We start from the raw sequence: 22,224 nt of genomic DNA, 5'->3' as shown, positions 1-22,224 counted from the left end.
TCTCTCTGGGACTTATATTGAGGAATACATTTCTGATTCCATTGGACTTATTAGGAGTTATGACTATGGTAAGGATTTCATTCAAAATGTGATTGTCTCCCTTAATATACACAATATTTTATGACATAAATTGGGTGAAGTTAGAAAAAAACCTCAAAGCATACCATTACAAATTTCTAGATCAAATTGTATTACAGCTTTAGACTATGAGATAAATAGCCATCAATGTTAATTGAAGAACTCCCGTTTTCCTATATGATAGTCCCTTCCATAATTGATATTTAAGAATGAGAACTCAGATGTTTTCTGATGCAGAGAAAACTCTGACATTATTAGAAAGCTAAGGAACTAGAATCATGCAGAAGTCAAATTTCCATCCAATACTGAATATGATGATGGAACTTATATTCCTTGTAAAACTCATAAATGATAAAAATATGGAAGGACTGCTGCTAGTTTTAATGTCAGAATTTAAATGTCAGATGTTCAAAAAAATGAAAGAAAGGTGGAATTTGGTAGTGAAAAATATCTTTGCCTAGGAAGGAGTAATCAGATCTGCAAATACAAAAATTGAGAACAGCCTGGTATAGTACTATGGAAAGCAATTTCAGAGGACAAAAAATAAAATAAATTTAAGTAATGTGGTCCCATTGGAAAGAAAAGAAAAAACTGTTCTAGAACCGATTAAATATGGTGAAGAAAAACGAAAGCAACAACATTCTATTCAGAAATAATATGGTCTCAAATGCATTTAAAACATCAGCCTACTTGCAGTTAGTATCTTTTATGAATATTAAATCCTCCTGCATGACATGCTAGATCACATGTGAAATGACCATGTAATCCAAGTCAGCCAGAACAGTTTCAGCAGGGGAAGGCCATGACTAACCAATCTTTTGACCTCCTATGATGGAGTGACAGCATTGATGGACGAAGGGAAGGGAACAGATACTATTTACCTTGGCTTGTGCAAGACCTTTGACATGGTTCCCCACCACATCCTTATCTTCAAATTGGAGAGATGTGGATTTGATGGGTGGGTGACCAAGTGGATAAGGAGTTGGTTGAAAGGCCACAGACAAAGGGTGGTGATCAATGGTTGTATGTCCAGGTGGAGGCTGGTAATGAGCAGTATCCTCCACAGGAATGTCTTAGGACTGGTGCTCTTTAACATCTTTATCAGTGACAATGATGTTGGAATTGAGTGCACCCTCAGCAAGTTTCTGATGGCACCAAGCTGAGTGGTGCAGTTGACACAATGGAAGGAAGGGATACCATTCAGAGGGACCTCAACAGACTTGAAAGGTGGGCCTGGGAGAATCTAATGAGGTTCAACACGGCAAAGTGCAAGGTTTCACACTTGGGCCAGAGAAGTCCCAGGCATATACACAGACTGGGAGGAACAACCCTTGAGAAGCCCTGAAGAGAAAGACCTATGGGTCCTGGTGGATGAAAGAGTGGACTCCTATGTGCTGTAAGGTACTACTCATTGGTGCTAAGCAAGGTCAGGGTCTGACCTGTGTTTTTCAGCTAGTTTTACCTCTGCCAGCTCATGGATGTGCTGATGATGTCATTCCATATATCCTTCAGTTTTTGCAGCTCTTTTTGTATCACCTTTTGTCCTTCCTCATTGCTGCTTCTGAGTGCTTGTTCTCCTTTGCCAATAGCCATGTTCAGCTTAACTTCACCATCACCTTTGAGTAAGAGGATCTCCTGTGGGGCAAAATAAATCAAAATGTTAAGTGCAATCTGCTGACAGCTGAAGGCTGTTATTCTTCCAGCAGAGGACACCATTTCTGAACTCGTTTACCCTTGAAAAGCATGTCCAGTATGAATTCCTAGACACCTGTTTTCCTAAGTGCCTATCCCTTGTTATGTGTAAGGAATCTGGTGGTTTTCCCCACAGCTCCACAGGTATTTTACTGCATTGGTCATCCTAAAATATTGCTTACTTTGCAGCAGATAATGAGTAGGTCAAGCCCTGCACAGAAAGACAGCAACACACAGCTTGACTATCTCAAGAGCCCCTAGTGCTTTATATTGATGATTTTTCCAACTGATGTCTATCTAGCCTGTTCACAAAAACCTCCTGTAATATATATATATGCCACAGGCTTTCTAGGTGAATAGTTTCAAGGCTTTCTTCATTAGACAGCTTTAGAATCTGAATACACACTTTCATAGTTGGTTATTGCTTGTTAAATGCAATACTTTGCATCCCTCTGCATTAAACTTCATTCTGTTTCTCACACTGTATCTCCCAGTTTGTTAAGATGGTTTTAAATTCAAATCGTCTTCATAACAGTGTAAAAAAATACAATGCAAAACCATTCCTCTTTCACTGATGTGGCCATCACATACTGTTAATCTTGATGATGCATAAAGTCCAGTCCTACCATTCTTTACCTGAATTTGTGTCAGCCGTCGTTCTAGTGTGGCTTTGCTACCAACTGTACTCTCAGCTGAGGCCAGTTTTTCTTGGACCTCTTTCACCCATGACCACATGCTCTGTAGTGCCTCCTCCAAAGTGAGGTGCTCCTGGAGTGCAAGTTGACATGTTTGCAGCTTCTCCTTGACAGTTTTGACCATGTTTTGATAATTGGTGAGATGCTGAGAGGCCAGGCGCACTTCCCTTCCTGCACCATGTCCTTCCTCATTTAAAGCCTGTGCAATTTGGGTCAGCTTTTCACAAGATTCCCTGAAAGAATTGAGATTGCAAATCAATTTCAAAAGGCATATGTCACTGTTATAGCACCTATGAGAAGTTATGAAGATTGTTCACATAATCACATACTCCATCAATGTCTGAAATCCTAATTAACAGAAAAGTTAGTTGGGAGAGATTTAAAAGAAATATTATATACTGATCCACATATTTATTTGTGAATAGGGCAGCTTATTGCAGACTTTGATGTTCCAAATTGTGACACTGAAATCTTTCTTTTGCACACTTAATTAAAAAGCTAACTTATTTTCTTTGTGGCTCTCAGACTTCCAGTTCTGCATGAACTACTACCTTTCTGCATCTTCCAAGTCTTCTCAGCAGTTTATAGAATTTGACTGGCAGGAATGCATGATGGAAAGTTAAGGCCATTTGTCCAGGATTATATACTGAATCTGGGGTTGGGTAGAAGGCTCAGTAAAAAGGATTAAAACTCTGGTCTTACACAGCCTCAAACTACTGGATCATCTCAAACTACTGGATCACCCTTCTGGATATCCTATGATTACAGGAATTTACATCAGACTGAAACGTCTTACATCAGGCTCAAGTAGACAGGTCAAGACTGGGTGCTTCCTTTTAGCATGTTGTAAGGCATGAACTACTTGACTACTACGTTAACTACTTTACTACTATTTCTTTTATATCTTGACAAACCTAATAACAGTTTAAAAAAACGTTTGAAAAACCACAGTGTACTAAAAATGGCAATTACTTCATTACCCACTGGCTAACTCTGAATTCTAGGAATATTTCACTGCCGATGTGGATGATATTTGAGCTCTGAATACAAATTCAGTTATACCAGATTCAACTAATCTGGTTGAAGATAAATTTCACAGAACAGAAAAAAAGAAAACTATATAAATTAATAAGTCATATTTTTACTATTCCTTCTACTAAAGCTGCTGTTTCTGGTTCCATTTACTATTGAAGTAAGATGTATTTTTTTTAATGAGAAATGTGTCTATATAAAATTCTGGAATTGGCTTGAAATTCGGGTTTTCTTATAACTGGGAATATCTGGATGATTCAGAGCATGTTGCAAGAATTCTCTATCTTTCACAGGCACGTTTTATCCAAGCAGATCATTTTCAGTATTGCTTTAGCAGAGGAAAAAGTATGAGTATATTAAAAAATGTACCTTGAAGCCAGTAACTCTTCCAGAAACTTTTCCACTTTCTGCACCTCCTTTTTCTTCTCAGGAATAAGCTCTTTGATCTCTCCTAATGCTTCTGTACTCATTCTTTCTTCCATGTCATGTAACCACAGGCTGAGTTTCTTGTGGTGTTCTTCGAAGCTACAGAATAGATAAATATTCTCTTAAAATAATTTCTTGAGGGGAGTAAAGTTAGTAAGAAGTTAATTCAGTTCTTTCAATATCCACAAGACTGAGAAAACAAAGCTAGGTATCAATTTCATTCTTAGCGAATAGGAGTTGTACAAAACATAATTCCACAGTGACTACTAATCTAAAAATATTCAGCAACTCTCTGAAAACATTCAGGAAAATCATGGGAACTGCATGAGAAAAGTAGCCTTCAAAATTTAAAGTGGCAGTACTTTTATTTCTTACTAGGCTCAATAAAGATAGCAAAAAAGAAAGATTTTCTCAAATCCTCATAATGATATTGTCCAAGACAAATGAGCAAACAGGTAGAAATGGGCTTTTACTCAGTACTGACACTCACAGTACCTGAAGTTCTGTGTTTTCAACATCACTGACAAAATATAACTGGAATCTCAAATATAACTGGAAACTCAACTAAATATGCTGTGGACCCAAGTCCCTGTTTGTAAACTTTTTACCTATATGTAGGCATATTGTCTCATCTTGATCTCTTACCCATTATTGCTACACCAACTTTGCTTTCAGCTAGCAGCAGTTTTGAATTATACCTAAAAGCATTTAAACTCTCAAAATTCTAACAACAAGTGCTAAATTAAGAATGTTTTCTTACTAGCTTTTTGGGGAATATGTTCATCTGAAATGGTACAGGGCAGGCATATGTTATGTAGAAAGCACACACTATCTTCAAACATCAGGGCAGAACCTGAAAATTCATTATATCTTTTTATAGGTTTTGCACTTGGGCCGGAAGAACCCCAGGCACTTGTACAGGCTGGGAGGAGTTGTCCTTGAGAGCAGCTCAGCAGAGAAAGACCTAGGGGTCCTGATAGATGAGAAACTTAACATGAGCCAGCAGTGCGCTCTGGCAGCCCGGAAGGCAAATGGGATCCTGGGCTCCATCAGGAAAGGGGTGGTCAGCAGCGATAGGGAGGTGATTGTCCCTCTCTACTCTGCTCTTGTGAGGCCCCATCTGGAGTACTGTGTCCAGGTGTGGAGCCCTCAGTACAAAAAAGATATGGAGATTTTGGAAAGGGTCCAGAGGAGGGCCACGAAGATGATCAGGGGGCTGGAGCACCTCTCCTATGAGGACAGGCTGAGGGAGTTGGGTTTGTTCAGCCTGGAGAAGAGAAGGTTGCGGGGTGACCTCATTGCAGCCTTTCAATACCTGAAGGGAACTTACTCCCAGGAGGGGAGTAAACTCTTCGAAAGGGCTGATAATAGCAGGACTAGGGGAAATGGTTTTAAGTTAAAAGAGGGAAGATTTAGGTTGGATGTTAGGGGGAAGTTCTTTACTAGGAGAATGGTTAGGTCCTGGAACAGGCTGCCCAGGGAGGTTGTGGATGCCCCGTCCTTGGAGGTGTTCAAGACCAGGTTGGACAGGGCTCTGGGCAACCTGATCTAGTAAAGGCGTATGTTTGGTGGCCCTGCTAGGCAGGGGGGTTGGAACTACATGATCCTTGAGGTCCCTTCCAACCCGGGTCATTCTGTGATTCTGTGATTCTGTGATTTTCATTCCAGGAAATTGTATATAAATTACTGAGATTTCATCTGTTTGTTTGGGATCACATGTGCTACACAATTCTTCCTCATATACAACCTGTTTTTTGTTTGTTTGTTGTTAAATATTCCAGAAGAAAAAGAGCAGACAGAGTAACAGGAAACCACAATTGTATTTCCACAGCTTGAAAATTTCCTGCAGTCTATCTGCGACTCACCTTCCCAGGTGTGAGGCACAAGCTTCCAGGGCCTGCTTATCGTTCAGACACTGACTGAGGAATTCTTTGAAGTTCTGGTTAGACTTTGCTACTTGCTCCTGAATATGGATCACAACTGGTTGAGGTAAGCAAGTGTATAAGTTTTCTCCTTCCTTGCAGGCAGCATCTAACTTGTTTTGCCCCTCACTAAGAGAATCGAGCACGCTCTGTGTGATGAAAAAAACACCATTTAAATTTTCAAGACTTTATAAAGACAAGCAAAATTTATATTAGAAGTGGTTAGATGTTAATAAGCTGAAAACTATGTCTGGTGTGGAAAAAATTCTGAGTGGAAAGTTCAAATTGTTTTTAAGTGGTGCTACAATTCACAAAGCTCAATTTTCCTATCACAAAGCAGTTTTGTCTTCTCTGAAGTAAGATGAAAATAATAAGGTATTTCAGAAATTAGAGCTGTTTACATTAGCCGTCTGTTCTGTTTGTTCTCTGTCCCAGCAAAAAATCAATACAGTCTATATTTGACACAACAGTATTCATCTGAAGTAGTAGGTATAGAAAAGAATAGGAAAAGGAAGCAAAAAGAAAAAATGTAAAACAAACAAAATGAAACAATAAAAATCACAAATAAGAATGGTTCAGTTATACGTAAACTTTAGTCTGATCTTTCAGAACAGTAAACAATTTCCACTATATTTCCTCTACAGTATGCATTGCTGTGTTGATCTATGCTTATTGTTCAGATACAAAACCAGTGCATATGATAGCTTCTACAAATTATTTAAGAGATAAAAGGAGTTATTTAGATCAATCTATGATCCTGTGACAAGGGACAAAATTACAAAACCATGACATATAGTTATATCTGTTTTTTGATATGTTAACTATACCTGCAAATCATGCAGCTTTGCCTCTATGGCTTTTCTATCTCCAGACCTGTCAGATAATTCTTTTACTTCAGCCTTCACAGCAGAAAACCATTCCTGGAATTCTTGCATAGAATCTATTTTAATAAAAAAGAATGAAGATAATACTTTTTTACAAAGAAGCATGATCACAATACTGTTGATCCAACTGTCTTTCTCACTTCATTTATCCTTCCAGTCCCCTATGTAAAAGCTAACAGGATGAACCTCACTGTCTTCAGTGACCTAGGGAAGAAGAATTCACTTCACAAAACATCCAAATGTAACAGTCACACTGGGCTTCTCTTTATAGTCAATGGGAAAGAAAATTCCAGGCTTCTATTTATCCCAATTTAATGTTAGATAAACATCTAGATTAATATCTTAATAACTAAGCTATAAAATTGCCTGTTTCTCTCTACTGATTTCTCAGGAAGCCCAGGAACCTCTTCAGATGGGGACTTACTATTTCCATTTGGCTAAATATATCTCAAATTGGCGAATGCTCAAAGTGTTTGTGTGTAGTAGAGATGAATACTAAAGCAGGAGAATCTGAGAATATGAAGCATCAACACACATAGGTATTGAAGAAAAGTGAGCTCGCCTTTCAGAAATATTTTAAGTTGAATTCTTTTTTTGTAAAATGCTTTGTTTCATAGCAAATGGGAAATGACAATTTGTTAACTTTTTGAAAGGCTGCATACAAAAATAACTTTATAATTGCAAATGACTTCACTGGAAACTCAGGCAGGCTCCAGAATGATTCATAACTGTGGATTAACGGTTTGTTAGCAAGCCTGAAGACTCACAGAGGAAATGTTTTTCCAAGCACTCTTGCATGTTGGCCTGTGTTCTGGAACAGAGCTGATTCACAGCTTCATATTTCTTTATTAGCGAAGTGATAGTGCCACCAAGAGTTTCTAGCTCTACAGAATGGTATTTGCGACACAGCCTGTTGAGGTTCTCACGGGTTGAATCAAAGCTGCTCTGCTGGAGCTGCAGGTCTTTTTGTATTTCCTGAAAATGAAGTTATAACACAGATATGACATCTGTAAAGAAACAATAGAGCCCTCTACTTTCTCAAGCAGTCTTGCTCCTCCCTTAGTCTCTTTCCTTTTATGTTGTGTTACAAGTACTAACCCTAATCAACAGAAGTACTGGATCAAGCTTCCTGAATTTTCTAAGTGAGATAATTCTTGAAACTAAGGAGTCAACACGGGAATATGAAATTGCTATTTCACATGGCTTAATCTTTTATTTTTAAAATAATAAGTGTCAAATCATGTTGAATAACAGTACTAATTTTCAGCACAATTTGAAGTTGCATGTGAGATGCACTGTGACATTGGAATTTGCTGGGACTTCTGAATGAAAGGAAGCTTTCATTGGAATAGTGAGAAATATTCATCCTCAAAATAAATTTGAATTGGCTGGTCTATCAGCATTAACACAAGCTCATAATGGAAAAAAATCTTAATGTGGTTTATCACAAATACACCTGCAAGGTGTGTACTTTCTTTTTATCAAGCAAAAATGAAATATAAAGCTTAACTGTTGTACATAGCTAGTAAAAATTCCAACAAAAAAACAATTTCATCTCATTAAGAAAAAAGTATATTCATTTTCTTCAGCACTGACCTTTACTAGATTTAGAGATTCAGTGTCCTGGTTACGTGAGCATCTTAAAAGTGTCTCTTCTGTTTCTGTTAGCCAGTATGTCATCTTGTCAATAAACTTCTGTAACTGCATCTTCTGAGTACTGAAATCTTTTAGTGTCTCTTTTGCTGTCTGTGACATTTCTTTGGCATGTTCCAGTTTTTGCCTTAAATCTGATTCCATAAACTAAAAGCAAAGCATTAATTTTAAAAATCTGTTCAATTTTTAGCTGATAAAGATACTTCTACAGCCCTAATGTTCAATTACTTTATGGTATTATTTTTCAGAAAAGTCAAAAATGAAGAAACATGAAAAAAAAAAAACAAACATACAACCAACTGATGCCCATAGAAAGTGATGTATTTGTCACCTTCAAAGAAAAAGACAGTAAAGGAGAGACAGAAATTTCAAAAGGAGTTTCTTCTTAACCATTTGAGCAGTCTGTGAATCAAAAAGAACTTTGTCTTACCTGGAGATCTGCAGGAGGCTCTTGACTATGCGTAAGTTCTTTGAATTCTGAAATTTTAGAGCTAAGCTGCTCCAACTTCTGTTCTTTATCCTTGACTTGAGACTGTCAAAGAGATTTAGTCAAAGTTTCATATCATACTATAAGGTTTAAGATCTTCAGAAGACTACTGAATTAATTATTACATTACCTTTCATTTTACCAATATTTAGCAACTAGTAGCAATGACAATGACATTGTTTATTGCATTGGAAAAATCCACTGTTGTTGTTAGATTCCACTTAATGTCATGCACAATATAACACATGTTCCATCTGGTTTTAATTAAAGAGAATAGAGCTCAAAAAACCAGATACAGAACTAAATGTCAAAAATTAAAAATAAGAGCTAAATTAAAAATGCTGTTACATACACACTCACACATCAGGACCTTATATTTATTGTAGTCATATTCCAAATTATAAAGAAATATTGTATTGATTAAAAATTGTGAAGCAGAAAATCATAATTGGTATATTTGTAGTTTTCAAGTATTAGGCAAGAAATCATGGTGTCTCAGATTACCCAGACTTTCATTTCTATAAAAATCAAACAGGACACTCCAATTAAACAACTGGACTATGGATTTCAGTATTAAACTACTTCACTTCTGTGCTGGACTGGTAGAAGTTCACCTGGCCCCAGAAGAACATACTGGTGGTATTTTCTGCTATTCTTGCCCTCCTCTGAATCAATTACACCTGAGGTTTGGGTGTCGGCTGCTCTCACATTGAATCAATTTTAATAATAATTAATTTAGGCAGTTTAACTGTTATGGTTGTCAGAAAGATATTAGACACTGTTTGTCTTAGGGTAAAAGCTGATTTAGTACCATTTAATCCTCTATTGTACTTACTGCACTTTTTCTTAGGGACATTATTACAAATGAACTAGAATAATACTCATTCTATGGATGATCCACTGTACATTTTAAGCCAGTACTGGCAGAACACTTCTTGAATGCTGGTTATACTTCTAGAAGAGTTTAACACTATTGGGAAAGAACGCATTATGTTAATGACATTAAAATCTGTACCTTGGTCCACTATAGGTTTTAGAATACAGTCTGGAGAATCTACATTCTAAGCTGAGATTTTAGAAGTTGATCCAAAAATTTCCAACAGTTTCTATTGGAAACTATTCTATTCAGTCCAATGCCATCCTTTTTGAAAATTTTTACAATGTAAAAACACATAGTCATATACAGCTAGAATGAAAATAACTTTGATGGAGTAAGATCTGTGCTGTTCTGGTTTCTGCTAGAAGCTGACAGCTTCAGAAAAGGGCTGTAGTCTCATCAGCTAGCCATTGCATTAATGATGCCACTGCTTGCACAGGGAATGTGCTTGTCTACAACACCACAGCATTACCTATGTGCCTGATATCACTTGAGAATTTGACCTAGAATATTTTTATTGGCATTTTATAAGTAAGCACCTGAAAGTCTTTCAGGATGATCTCCATTCTTTGACTGTTACTCAAGTTGCTGATGCCTTCATTCAGATGAGAAACGCACTTAGTGCACCATGCATCCATTTCATCTGCAATTTTCAGAATGTCATTCCATAGAGACACACCTAAACTCAGACGGTGTATGTTGTCTTCAATCCTTTCTGACACCTTTTTAGAAAGGAGAATACATCAATACCATTCAAAATTAATTTTAGATCTCTTTATTTTGAAGACAATTCTAAGACAAATGCATCAGAGAACATCAGAAAGCCAAGGCAAATTATAAATTCTAATTTTAGTTTCATTTTCTGGATCATAAAATGAATAAAAATCATACGTCTATCTCTAAAGCATGGTTTTTGCTGAGTTTTGTATTCAAATAAGCTGTTTTTAAAACAGTTACACTTACCTTTCCTGAGTGATATAAGAATTTGCTAACACAGCAGAATAAATATGAAAAAGTAAAATATTAGTTTATCTGCTATAATGTTGTCTCTCAGTGTATGCACATCTTTTATGAATTATTGTTTTTTATTTTGTCCAATTTACCTGAATGAAGTAATGCCAGCAAGAATACTATCCGAACTTATACTTGTAAGCGTGTGTAAATCTATAAGTATATGAATCTATAACATCTACACTCATACTTTTTAAATATAAGAAAAGTATGTCACAACTGTGACTGCAGTGAGTATAAAATCCTTACAATTAACCCTCTAAGATATATTTCAGAGTAGACTTTACTAAACAGTTGCACTTCCGGATCCTAAGAAAACACAAGTGCTGTAACCATTGTTCAAGTTATTCAAGTTATAAACTGTACTCCATGTAAAAACACCAGATACCTACATCCAACCATTTGTCCACTGTAGAGTTCATATCTGTTTTCACCACAGTGCAGTCGCAGTTATGCACTTTTTTCAGTTCTGCTAACAACTGTTTTCCTTTATTGGTAAAAGTATCCAGGTCTTTTTGTTTATCACTCAGATCATTCTGGGCAGCTTCATGCTGTAGACATAAATATGTACTTTTTAAAGGAAGATGTGAAGAATGAAAGAATAAAATCCAGTTCTCCAGATATCATCTTTCAAGCTGTGCTATATGTTATACATTTGGTGATTCTCATTCAGCATACTAATACTATCTAATGCTTAATTATGTCACAATAAACAAATAATAAAATGTTGGAATTGATATTATAAGATCAATTATTATCACACAAATTGGAATAATAAATTGCAGATTTTCTTTGCTAAATAACAAGCAATCAGTGGGACTCTAGGCAAAAAAAATATTTAAGTATTCATTTATTCTTCAGAATCTACACATCTAAAATTGAAGAATATGAACACCTCACTGAATACTTAATATTAGTATCAGTATTTAGTATCAGTTCTGGCATAACAACAGAGCAAACAGAGGATGTCACAAACAAAATTTAGAACCATGAATAATATCAGTACAGAATACTCAGGAGAACTCAGTACAAACATGTATAGAAAGGAATTAGGCAAAATCATGGAATGTTACTTCCTCAGAGCTGCTACATATGCACTGTTAGGCTTGAGGAAATCTTTAAAACACCATTTCTGGAAGAGTTATTCTTAAAAAGGATTTCACTCTCTCATAGATAACTATATACACGTGTGTGTGTGTGTGTGTATACTACAGATCAGCATTTGATCAGCTACTAATCTGGATGCAGTATGGCCATTCCTAGGTTATTATGGTAGGAGTTGTACAAAACACTTATTGTGCTCCAACTATTTCAGGTTTACTTTAGGCTGCTTACTGCAGTAGTAAGGCATTCTCCACAGCGAAAGGCTCATTTTAAATCATTTAGATCACATGTAAGTTATACGTATTTCTTTGACCAATAGGCTATGTTCCATCTTGCAGTTCTAGCTAAAATGTCCAGTACTAAGATGCATAACTTAGAATGAGGTATGACTGAAGAATTTTTAATGAAGAGCTTAGTAGGCTTTGAAATTAAATTACTTTCCAAGTTGGTGGAAAGAATATAACTCAAAACTGCTTTTCCTGACAAGCTAGGTAGTAATTTATAATGTTAAGAATATGATTTAGTGAAATGAATGGAATACGGGGATTCAGACTCCTTATCTTTGTTCAGTGGCTGGTGTCAACATTGTATCCCTTCAAATGAGTCACATTTGACATATGTTGACACATAGGGAAAGAAGCCAGATTTGCATTTAAGGAAACAGCAATATTTTTTCCCATGTCATTCAGTAATACTTCAGTCAGCCTTTTGCCTTCATTGACCATTCCAATAAATTACCCAATATGGAAAAACGTTAAAGTGTTTTGACTGGAAATACATCCTTCTACTATGACTGAAATATCTTCATGAGATATTTTACATAAAGAGCAGATAACTTATGCCTTCCATATAAATTAACATTTTGGTTTTTTAGGTCTTAAAATGTTAAAATAGCAACAATCAGATACACATTAATGGACCTCACTAAGAAGGAATATATTCTTTCCTCACCAGAATCAATAAAATTTAAATCCTGAACATCAAGATCTGACAGTGAATTCAAGGAACTTTAAAGGTTGCTTAAGGCTGTTCTCAAGTCAAAGATGATTTTAATCCCTCAAATGAAAATCTAATTACCTTTGATAAAGTTCGCCTGATATCTTCATGATCCTTCCAAATCGATTTTATCACTGAAGCACTGTCAGCACTCTCTATGACTTTCATTACTGTTGACTTCAAGCCCTGATATTCCTTTATCAGATCAACAAGAATGCAGGATTGTTCCTTTCTGTTGAAAGAAGAATACGTTTATTCTCTGACTGGTATTTATACCAGTTAGTATAACAGGGAGAAGTTAAATAAATGGGTCTCTTTTCCCTGCTACCTCTCCTTGTTTATTGTTCATTGCTTACTTTTCCTGTATAACTTTCTTGGTATCCTCCCACAGAGATTCTAAATGATTAATTTCTTTGTCAATTTCAGGAGCGAGAGTTATATCTTTTTGGGCTATTTGCTTTGCTTTGTCCATGAGCCACTGGAGTTCATGCTGGTGAGAATTCAGTTCTTCATCCAACTGGTTAAAGATCCTCAATCTGTAAGTTAAAATGCAGGTTACAAGTTTATTCATATTTCCTTTCAGATGAGAAAAAAAGAGGGGTAAGGAAGATAGAAATAGCTGCTCATAGAGTTATTGTCCATAAAGTTACATTTTTCCAATATTTCCTACAATATCTTCAGAAGGTAAAATATTATTATTATTTTTTTTTCTTTTCCTGCTATAACTGGGCTCAGAATTTGATTATTTCTAATACATAGAAAGCTATACAAATGTGTAGAAATACATGTCTTCACCACATACTGCCATTTGGTAACATCACAAAATATTTAGTTCAGTATTTTATTACAGTAAGTATTTTTGATTCATTCAGCAGTCTTCAGTTCTGAAAGAAGATAATTGTCTATTTTGTATGGGATTCCTAGTGACTGCTGGGAGTTTGGATTCCTTTGAACAAAATAAACTGTGACAAAGATTTACTTCTCTGTTCTTTCAATATAAAAGATTTGAGGGACCTGTTGAATGTTGCACTCATGTTCTCCATCCGAACATAAAGATGTACCAATCTCAAACATAAATATTGTTTTTACCTTTGCTGGAGGGCTTGCAGCGTTGCTTCTCTTAGTCCCTCCTTGTCGGCCTTTTCCTCAGTATCTTCAATACTCTTCAACAGTTCTTCTTTACGTTCCACGAAAGATCTTCTCAAGGTTGCAAGAGCTTCTGCCTCACTCTGTTTTGTTCCAAGCAGGTTTTGAACTGCCTCCAGTTCTAAGTACAGATGGTCCACCACAGCTCTGCAGGAGGTCCTCTGCTCGGAAATCCCATGTTTTAAATGATACTGGGCCTTAGTAAGTGAGCCATCCAAACTGATGGCAATAGATTCCAGCTTGTTAAGGGACTGAATAATGTCATGGAGGTCCTTCTCCAATAATTCCGATTTAGCCCTGTCCATATTTCCTGTTTTCTCCACTGTCTGCCTCAGCTGGTGGAGCACCCTTGATGCAGCATTATGGAGCTCCAGGAATACCTGCAGCTGATCCAGAGCCTCTTGCCTTTGGTTAGTTATTTGATTTGCCTCCTGGAAGATTTGAAAGCAATCTTCAGTTTTCCCTTGCAATGTCTGTTGGTCCTCTGGACAGCTGAAAGCACACAGTTTATTTACAAGGTCCTTCAGACTTTGTAACTGCTGTTTCTTACTTTCAATTTCCATTGAATGGTTCTATGGGAAAGAAAGAAAATAGGAGGGCTGGGTTTCCTTTTGCAACTGAAGGTTCAGAAAACATTCTACTATTGAATTTGCAAGTAAAACAAGTACTATTTAATAACAGGAACATAGAATCATAGAATAACAAGTTGGAAAGGACCTACAAGATCATCTAGTCCAACTGTCCTCCCATTACCACTGCTACCACAGTATTAATGGATTACATAAAGCACAGTTCAGAGTTACAGTTTTGTTTCAGACCTGTCAAATGATAGAGATGTGACTGCAATAGAGTATCAGCTTTCAAGGACTGGTAAATAACCTTATGATAATTTTAGATGAACATTTATATTTATTTATATGCATGGTACAATTTGTCTGCCTTTAATATTTACATCCAGATGTTTACCTTATTGTGAGATGCAGCTACTTCTCGATCAGCTGTGTTTATCTCTGAAGTGGATTGTAGTTCAGCAAGAAACTGCTTTATCCAGTCTGAAAAACTGCACAGGAGCTCATCAAAGTGTCCGTGTTCAGCAACAAGAGACTGAAGGAAGTTGATCCTGTAAGATGTCAAATGTAAACACAAAAGCACTTGAGAAAAATCATTTATCAGAATCAGTCACTGCAAACTTGAGAACATTAAAATCACTGCCAGGTGGAAGGAAACATGAACCTACATTACGAGAAGACTGCTGTGTTGATTACTTACCTGGGAAGTGGTACTTACCACTTTAAAGTAACTTATTGGTTACTCTCATTTAACACATAAAAAATAATCTAAAGCACAAACCTTTTATCAATAGTTTGTGGTAATGCTTTCCACCTCTCATCCATCTCTTTAAATTTTTCTTTTATTGTTTCCACACACTGTTTGGAAGCTGTTGGGAACAGCGACTCATTTAACTGTAATAGGCTTGCATAGACTGAAGCATGAGATTCAAAATCTGCTCGCAAATCCTGGGAAAACAGTGGAAAGTACAGCATTTTGATTCAACATGACATCTTATTATGCCAAATAGCAATAATTATTTAAAAAATAGCCAAGGATTTCCAGTACACCACTTTGAGAAAAGCGGATGAGTACATCCAAGTACTCAGAGGAACTAAGCTCCATTAGAGTGCGAGTTTCCAGATAATTTCTGTGCATTTGACTCCTTGGAGCTTTACCGATCTGGCTTTTTTTAGTCTGAGTGGAATTTGAAAGGCTCTAATAATTATCTTTACAGAGCACTGACTTGGAGGTTCGGCAACATCCCAGCACTGAGGAACAAAACGTTACACCTACCCATATGACTCATTTGGAATATGACCCACAAACATGTCTGGAGAGGCAGACAACTGTGTTTGTGAAGGGGGAATAGTCTGTTAGGAGAAAGACCTTCCAAAATATATGTACAATGTCTAACTCAACCAGACTTTAGGAAAGGGGTTATGCCTGCTTTCTCTCATAAATATTAAACATTGGTGGAAGGTCGTTATGTGTAGTTATGAGAGTGCATTAGAGCTCCAGGGCTAAATCCTCATGTCTTTACATGTTTTTTAGAATTCAGAAGTCTTGAAAGCTACATATATGTTCATCTGAAAAGGGAATTTCTCTCACTGAGTTACAGTACTCAAGACAAACATACAAATTCAGTATGTACCTCTTTTAAAAAAGAGAAGCGTTTCTGGAGAACTTGTTAGTAAAATACAGTGTTTAAATTCACTTGTATGTGAAACATACTTTGAAACCAAACAGTTCAGGGTAATCCCCAACACAAGAGTCACAAACATTCTGGAAAGCATCCAATAAAGGGCCAGAGTTACCATGGGACAGGAGCATCTCTCCTGTGAGGAGAGGATGAGAGTTGGGACTGATCAGCCTGCAGAAGAGGAGGCTAGGGGAGCAGAATTGCTTAAGAAGGGAATTTTTCTAGAGAAATTACACTCTGGGAAGCAGATCAATATCCCTCTTTGATAAATAACATGTTAAGACATAATTTTTCTTCAGAGTTCATTATATTTGCAAATAACATTCTGTCATTTTCTTGTCTTTGTTGTAGTTTAATATTTCCATAAGACATTTCTAAAGCCCAGAATCAAATGACTTTTCAGACAACAGTTGAGCAACTGCATCCTTTCAGTTGAAACATACCTGCAGTGATTGCAATTCAACTTCCAGCTTAAGTCTGTCAGCAGAAGCATACTGCTCCGTAGGCCTGGCTGCAGCTTCACACCCTTCCAGCCAGGTCTGGAAAGCACACAGTTCTTTCTCCTGCCTGAGAAAATCATGTTTAGAGCATTACCAAAACAAGCCTTCCCCTTGGTCCCACAGACTGACTGCAGGAAGGTCTCTGTGTCCATTACAGCAGACATAGTAGCTTACTTACTTCTGCCATCGAGCCAGAAGAGTCTCCAGTAAGATTTGTTTCTCTTTAGCATTTTCTAGTACCTTCTCATATCTCTGCTGTAATGCTGTAACCTCCTGAGAAGCTTTTTCTTTGCTGGCAGCCTTTCGGGCACAGGCTGAGAGAGAGGCCAGGGTGTTGCTCAGTTTTTCCACAGTATGACAAAGGTCCTAATGAACATGTAGAAAAAAGAGAAGTTGCATGCATAAATATCAAAGCTGCAGTAATGATGTTGAAAAACAGTCTATACTTATATCCATAGCTGGACAAAACGACACATTTTCCCGATCACAAAGTCACTTTATACATTACATTTCTCTCACATCTACCCTAGATACACACATCCCAAGTGTATCAATCACCACAAACCTGCAGTGGGGAAAGACCATCTTACACACTGTGTTAAAGAAAAGCCTGTCAGGAAGGAGAAGTGAGATCTTCTGTACAGGTGTGCTGTGCAGAATGATCACGTAGGACAAATTTCTATCCAAATCCACTATAGCATGCTTTAATTTATACAGATACAGTAATTGTAAATAGTCCCCTTGAGGGACTATTTGTAAACTAAACTGTAAGGACTGCAGCCGATGGCATGATAAGGGAGAGATGGGGAACGTTTACAGTGAACTGTCAGAAAGGAAGATAAAGAGAAGAGAGCAAGAACATACTACAAACTGAATGGGAAAAAATTCGTAAGATATTCAGCTTTATATATAGCCTGAATACCAGTCCGCTGTTTCCTTCCTAATTATGATGGACCGAACCAAATGCTCAAACACCCAGCGGCTTCTAGCTTCTAGATAAAATCTTGTCTGCCAGAACTGTTCAGTTTCTGCATTGTCCAAGAAAAAATACTTCCAGGGCAATTCATTTTATTATTATTATTATTATTATTATTATTATTATTATTATTATTATTATTATTATTATTTTCTTTATGTTTTTAATTAGAATTCTCTATACCAAGACCCAAGTTTCATCAAAATCTTGAGGAACAATGTGTCCTAGACATGTTTATTATCTTCTATTTTTTTCACAATGCTCTAGACGCATAAAATTAAAAACAAAAACCTGAAAACTTGAATCATACTTTTAAGGCTTTCCTTCCTCTAGAATGGGGAAAAGCCCTCCAGACATGTTGCAAACAGTGAAAGACTTAGCAGAGTGTCTGCTGGAGCCTTAACCAGATCAGCCCAACTCAGTCAGCCCGTCTATGTGACATAAGGCAGTCCCTGGCCTGAAGGTTACTGGGGTTTTTGTGAATTCAGTGTGGCAGAATTTCCCTGGACTGGTGGCAGGAGTCACGGGCCACATGCTCACCGCGCAATCCTGTAGGTCTCCATATGTTGCTGATGATGAATTGCATGATGTGAGAGGCTTAGCTAACATCGTTTCAAATTCAGACACTGACTGCTGCACCTACAAAGAAAAGGAAATAAAAAACAGTCTGTAAAGGGCAAGAACTACAGACATGCTTTAAATGACATTTTATAAATATTTAGTGCCAAGAAAATATTACACTTCAGTCTTTTGTAGTACTGAGTGTTTTCTGAAGGTAAAAGACCCAAACTGTGCACGGATCCTTGGGATTGGGGCAAAATAACATTCAATTATCATGTAATATAATACTCATATCCATACTCATGCTAACAACCTAAAGTTTAAATTACTGAATTTATAAATATGTGTTTTACCATTGTGATATCCAGAAGTCTCACTTATATTTTCTAAAAGACAGTGTACATTTTTGAGTGTGTATATTTTAATATCTTCCCAAACTTGCCTTTTAAATTATTCAGAGCAAAAATATACCTATGGAGGTCTTGTGATTACCTTAAAAAACCTCTCATATGTTCTAGTTCATACTTGCAAAAGATAGCATTTTATATTCAATTTTTGAAAAACAGAACAATTCTCTGAATTGCAGAAAATAACCCATTAGATTTGCTTATTGTCTACCTGTTTAAGACTTTCTTCATATTTCTGCTGTGCTGATGCTTTCCCTGTGATGTTACCTTCCAACCTCTGTGCATGTTCTCTTAGTTCTTCCCAGTACCTTTTGATATGAGTCAGTTTGGCTTTGATATGTGCACATTCTCCAGAGGTAACAAACTGGGTAAATGATTTGGCTTCTTCTTCTAGTTTTGAGATTCCATTTATTTTACCATCTATTTCAGTAATAATAACCTAAAATGTAAAGAAGCACAATATTTTTTTAATTATCAGAAACATACTCTAATATTCCTTCTTTCACCTTTGTTACCACTACCCTTTATTTAAAAAGAGTTAATTGGCTTACTGAAAAATCTACTAATGAAAGTCTCTAATATGTCCTATATGTTCCCTTTCTTTTTTTCTTAAAATTACATAGGAAAAGATTTTAAATCGGTCTGCCACAAAAACCAGGACCTATTTTTTTTTTTTTTTCCTTGTCTAAATTAAAATGATAGCATGGCACTGTAGAATATAAATTAAATTAGGTGCTGAAATAAGGTGAATGTGCTCCCAGGCAGAGGATTAAATAAAGAACTGCAATGCAGTATAAATTGGATTTTACTATGACACCATTTTGACAATGGCTTTGGTATTTTTCAGTTATTTTCTATTTCCATTACAAAATGCATAAATACTGACTGTATATATCATCAGGTCTAAGACAATAACTTCCTCCTGTTGCTTTTACTGCTATTTAGAGGGAGACCTGAAAGCTACAATATGCAAGAAACTTCTGGTACTTTTTATTTGGTGGCTATTTGTTCATTTGTTCAGAAAACATTTTAGAACTTGGAGATTTATTTTTTTTTTTTTCCTTTTCATGAAAATATTCTTTTAATTATTGCTGATGTAGCATGTCTTCAAAGCTCTCTTCAAAACTGCTAAAGGACATGCAAGGGAGGGAACTGCGTCAGCCGAAATATCTCATTGAAAGTGAAAGAGGGACTAGCATTGTCAGATAAGACAATATTAAGAGATGTGTGTGTGTGACATCAACCTAAAGCTTTCCTGAAAATTCACTCTCAAAGGCACTAAATGTACCCACTTTCTGGTATAATTGCAATAAAAGTGCAGTGCCTTACTTGACATTAGACAGCTCAGAAATGGCAACATTCAGAGTCTACAATTAGTACGGTGACAGTGCAGGAAAAAGTATGTGGTTCTATAAGCATTTATAGTGTCCTTTTATGCAATATATTCTGAATTAATTCAGATTATAAGATATCTCTTTTGCATGAGAACATGAAGCTGAAGAAAAATAGTATGCTGGCCTATTTCAAGATGAAATTATCTAACAATGCATCAGATACAAATTAGGCAGCACATACTTACTCCCACACTCTTCTGTTAAATTCACTCAGTTACATAAAAGAAGGTGCATAATCGAGGCCTTCAGCCTCTCATTGAGTCTACCACCAGTTTTCACTCCTTGTGATAACTGTCATTTTGTCCACCAGGGATTTCATAGATATGTGTAGGTGAAAATCTGGCAACTGCAGACATCACTGGGTTTTGCAAATAGTGTCATAAAAAGCAGAATATTACCGCTGATATGCATGATAATTATGTTCTGATGACCCCCCTGCCTTTTTTTATTTTTATTTTTTAAAATCTATTCAGTCAAATGAATCAAAACAAATTATATTCCCTTCATTTGCAATTTCTTACTAAAATGCTGTTCATTGAATTACGACCTAATACTGATTAGCATTGTGACACAAAGTAACCCATTGGGAAACTTACAATAAAATGCAATGATTTCTGCAAAATTAGGAACATAGCAGTGCTGATGAAGGAGACCTCAAACTACATCCACATATCTGATGTTGTATGATTCATATAACTGTTCATAAAATTGCTTTGTTCACCTAAGTTTCAATTATGTACCCTAGATTTTATCACTATTTTGTGTCTGCTTACTCAAACATTTATAACAACTTCCTTTCAGCCATTTGCATTCTGTCAATATAAACATGAAGGATTGTGCTGGAATATCCAGAAACTTGTAAGACATTGATAGAATTACTGTTTATCTGCTTATATAGCATGGAAGATCATGTCTGGAGCATTGGCCTGAATGCACTAGTGGAGCTTATTTAGGCTCCATTTGAACAGAAAAGAATTATTACACTGTAATGCAATATTAATATCATTTGATCCATTTATTTTCTGTCTTTAACAGTGAAATCCGATGTAGTAACTACTGACAAATAAGAATGGATGACAGTGTATACCAGTGGAACAAATGTTCAGGAGTGCACACAGAATTTAGGACTGTGTAAATATAATTGCAACAAATGGAATGTAGATTTGCAAGCTACAAAAAGCAATAGTTCCTTTATTAGTTCATAATAAAGATACATAACTTTATGACTTTAGCTTGAAAATTAAAATGAAGATTAATATCCATTAGATGATGCATGTTTAAAAAAACCCAAACACCGCCTATATATACTTCATATATATGCGTGTAATTTTGCTAAAATAAAATAAGGAGTATGAATTCAATATTATTTAATCATATGCACAAAGACTCCATATCTGTAAACTAATCCCTAACAGAGAAGGCAGAAGAACTTTCCTTTAGCTTATCCAAAATGTTACTGCTTGGTATCTTTCTATAGTAAGTGTGTCATCATTGTGTCCTGCTTGTTCTGAAATACATGAAATGTTTGTTTTCCTTCTTGGCCTCTAGCAAAAACAAGAAAGAACTGTTCTTTAGTGCTATACATAACAAGAACTAATCACCTTGATTTGGCTGATCTGTTTGTCCAAAGGAGATGAAGGTGTTTCCAAAGTTTCCAGTTCTTTTTCTTTTTCAGCTATCCAGGTGGACAGAGCTTCAAAATTTTTGCCAAATTGATCCCACTTGTTTTTCATCATTTCCATTCTTTTAAGACTAAAATTAACCAAATTAATTAGAGAGAATAAACAGTTTAATATAATGAACTTGTCCATATTCTTGCTTGAATAAAAATGTAACTAATTCAGACTACAGGAGGGGCATAGTAAAATATGCTGGAAGACCAAGATGTGCACTTAAATTCAAACTTGTCTCTCTTTTGGATGGTGCACCTGCAGTCAAACAATTACATTAGCCATAGTGATAACACCAAATATTGAAATAGAATACAGTTTCATTGACCAGTTGTATGTAAAGAATTTCATGACAGCAGGAAGTATATCATATAAATCATATAAGTGTGATTTATATGGAATTATATGGAATTTTGATTATATCAGACATCTTAAAATAGAGATAACTGCACAGGTGTTAGC

At 36.1% G+C, this 22,224-nt stretch overlaps 1 protein-coding gene across 16 annotated transcripts in view; it reads right to left on the bottom strand.

The window, feature by feature from the left end:
• Window positions 1–22,224, bottom strand: part of SYNE1 (spectrin repeat containing nuclear envelope protein 1) — a 282,607-nt gene that overhangs the window by 156,129 nt on the left and 104,254 nt on the right. For all 16 annotated transcript variants that reach the window (XM_072332285.1, XM_072332289.1, XM_072332288.1 and 13 more), the window contains 20 exons: window positions 21,694–21,844; window positions 18,910–19,137; window positions 18,271–18,369; window positions 16,933–17,120; window positions 16,698–16,821; window positions 15,354–15,520; window positions 14,970–15,123; window positions 13,947–14,575; window positions 13,214–13,393; window positions 12,939–13,089; window positions 11,150–11,308; window positions 10,286–10,468; window positions 8,813–8,914; window positions 8,326–8,529; window positions 7,497–7,704; window positions 6,673–6,785; window positions 5,789–5,994; window positions 3,867–4,022; window positions 2,407–2,698; window positions 1,541–1,713 (listed from right to left, as the gene is read on the bottom strand). In XM_072332285.1, coding sequence (XP_072188386.1) covers window positions 1,541–1,713; window positions 2,407–2,698; window positions 3,867–4,022; window positions 5,789–5,994; window positions 6,673–6,785; window positions 7,497–7,704; window positions 8,326–8,529; window positions 8,813–8,914; window positions 10,286–10,468; window positions 11,150–11,308; window positions 12,939–13,089; window positions 13,214–13,393; window positions 13,947–14,575; window positions 14,970–15,123; window positions 15,354–15,520; window positions 16,698–16,821; window positions 16,933–17,120; window positions 18,271–18,369; window positions 18,910–19,137; window positions 21,694–21,844 — 3,867 coding nt within the window. The remainder of the gene's footprint in view (window positions 1–1,540; window positions 1,714–2,406; window positions 2,699–3,866; window positions 4,023–5,788; window positions 5,995–6,672; window positions 6,786–7,496; window positions 7,705–8,325; window positions 8,530–8,812; window positions 8,915–10,285; window positions 10,469–11,149; window positions 11,309–12,938; window positions 13,090–13,213; window positions 13,394–13,946; window positions 14,576–14,969; window positions 15,124–15,353; window positions 15,521–16,697; window positions 16,822–16,932; window positions 17,121–18,270; window positions 18,370–18,909; window positions 19,138–21,693; window positions 21,845–22,224) is intronic.

This window comes from Excalfactoria chinensis, chromosome 3, assembly GCF_039878825.1.
Source record: "Excalfactoria chinensis isolate bCotChi1 chromosome 3, bCotChi1.hap2, whole genome shotgun sequence".
Classification (NCBI taxonomy): domain Eukaryota; kingdom Metazoa; phylum Chordata; class Aves; order Galliformes; family Phasianidae; genus Excalfactoria; species Excalfactoria chinensis.
This window is presented reverse-complemented; position numbering and strand designations above follow the sequence as displayed.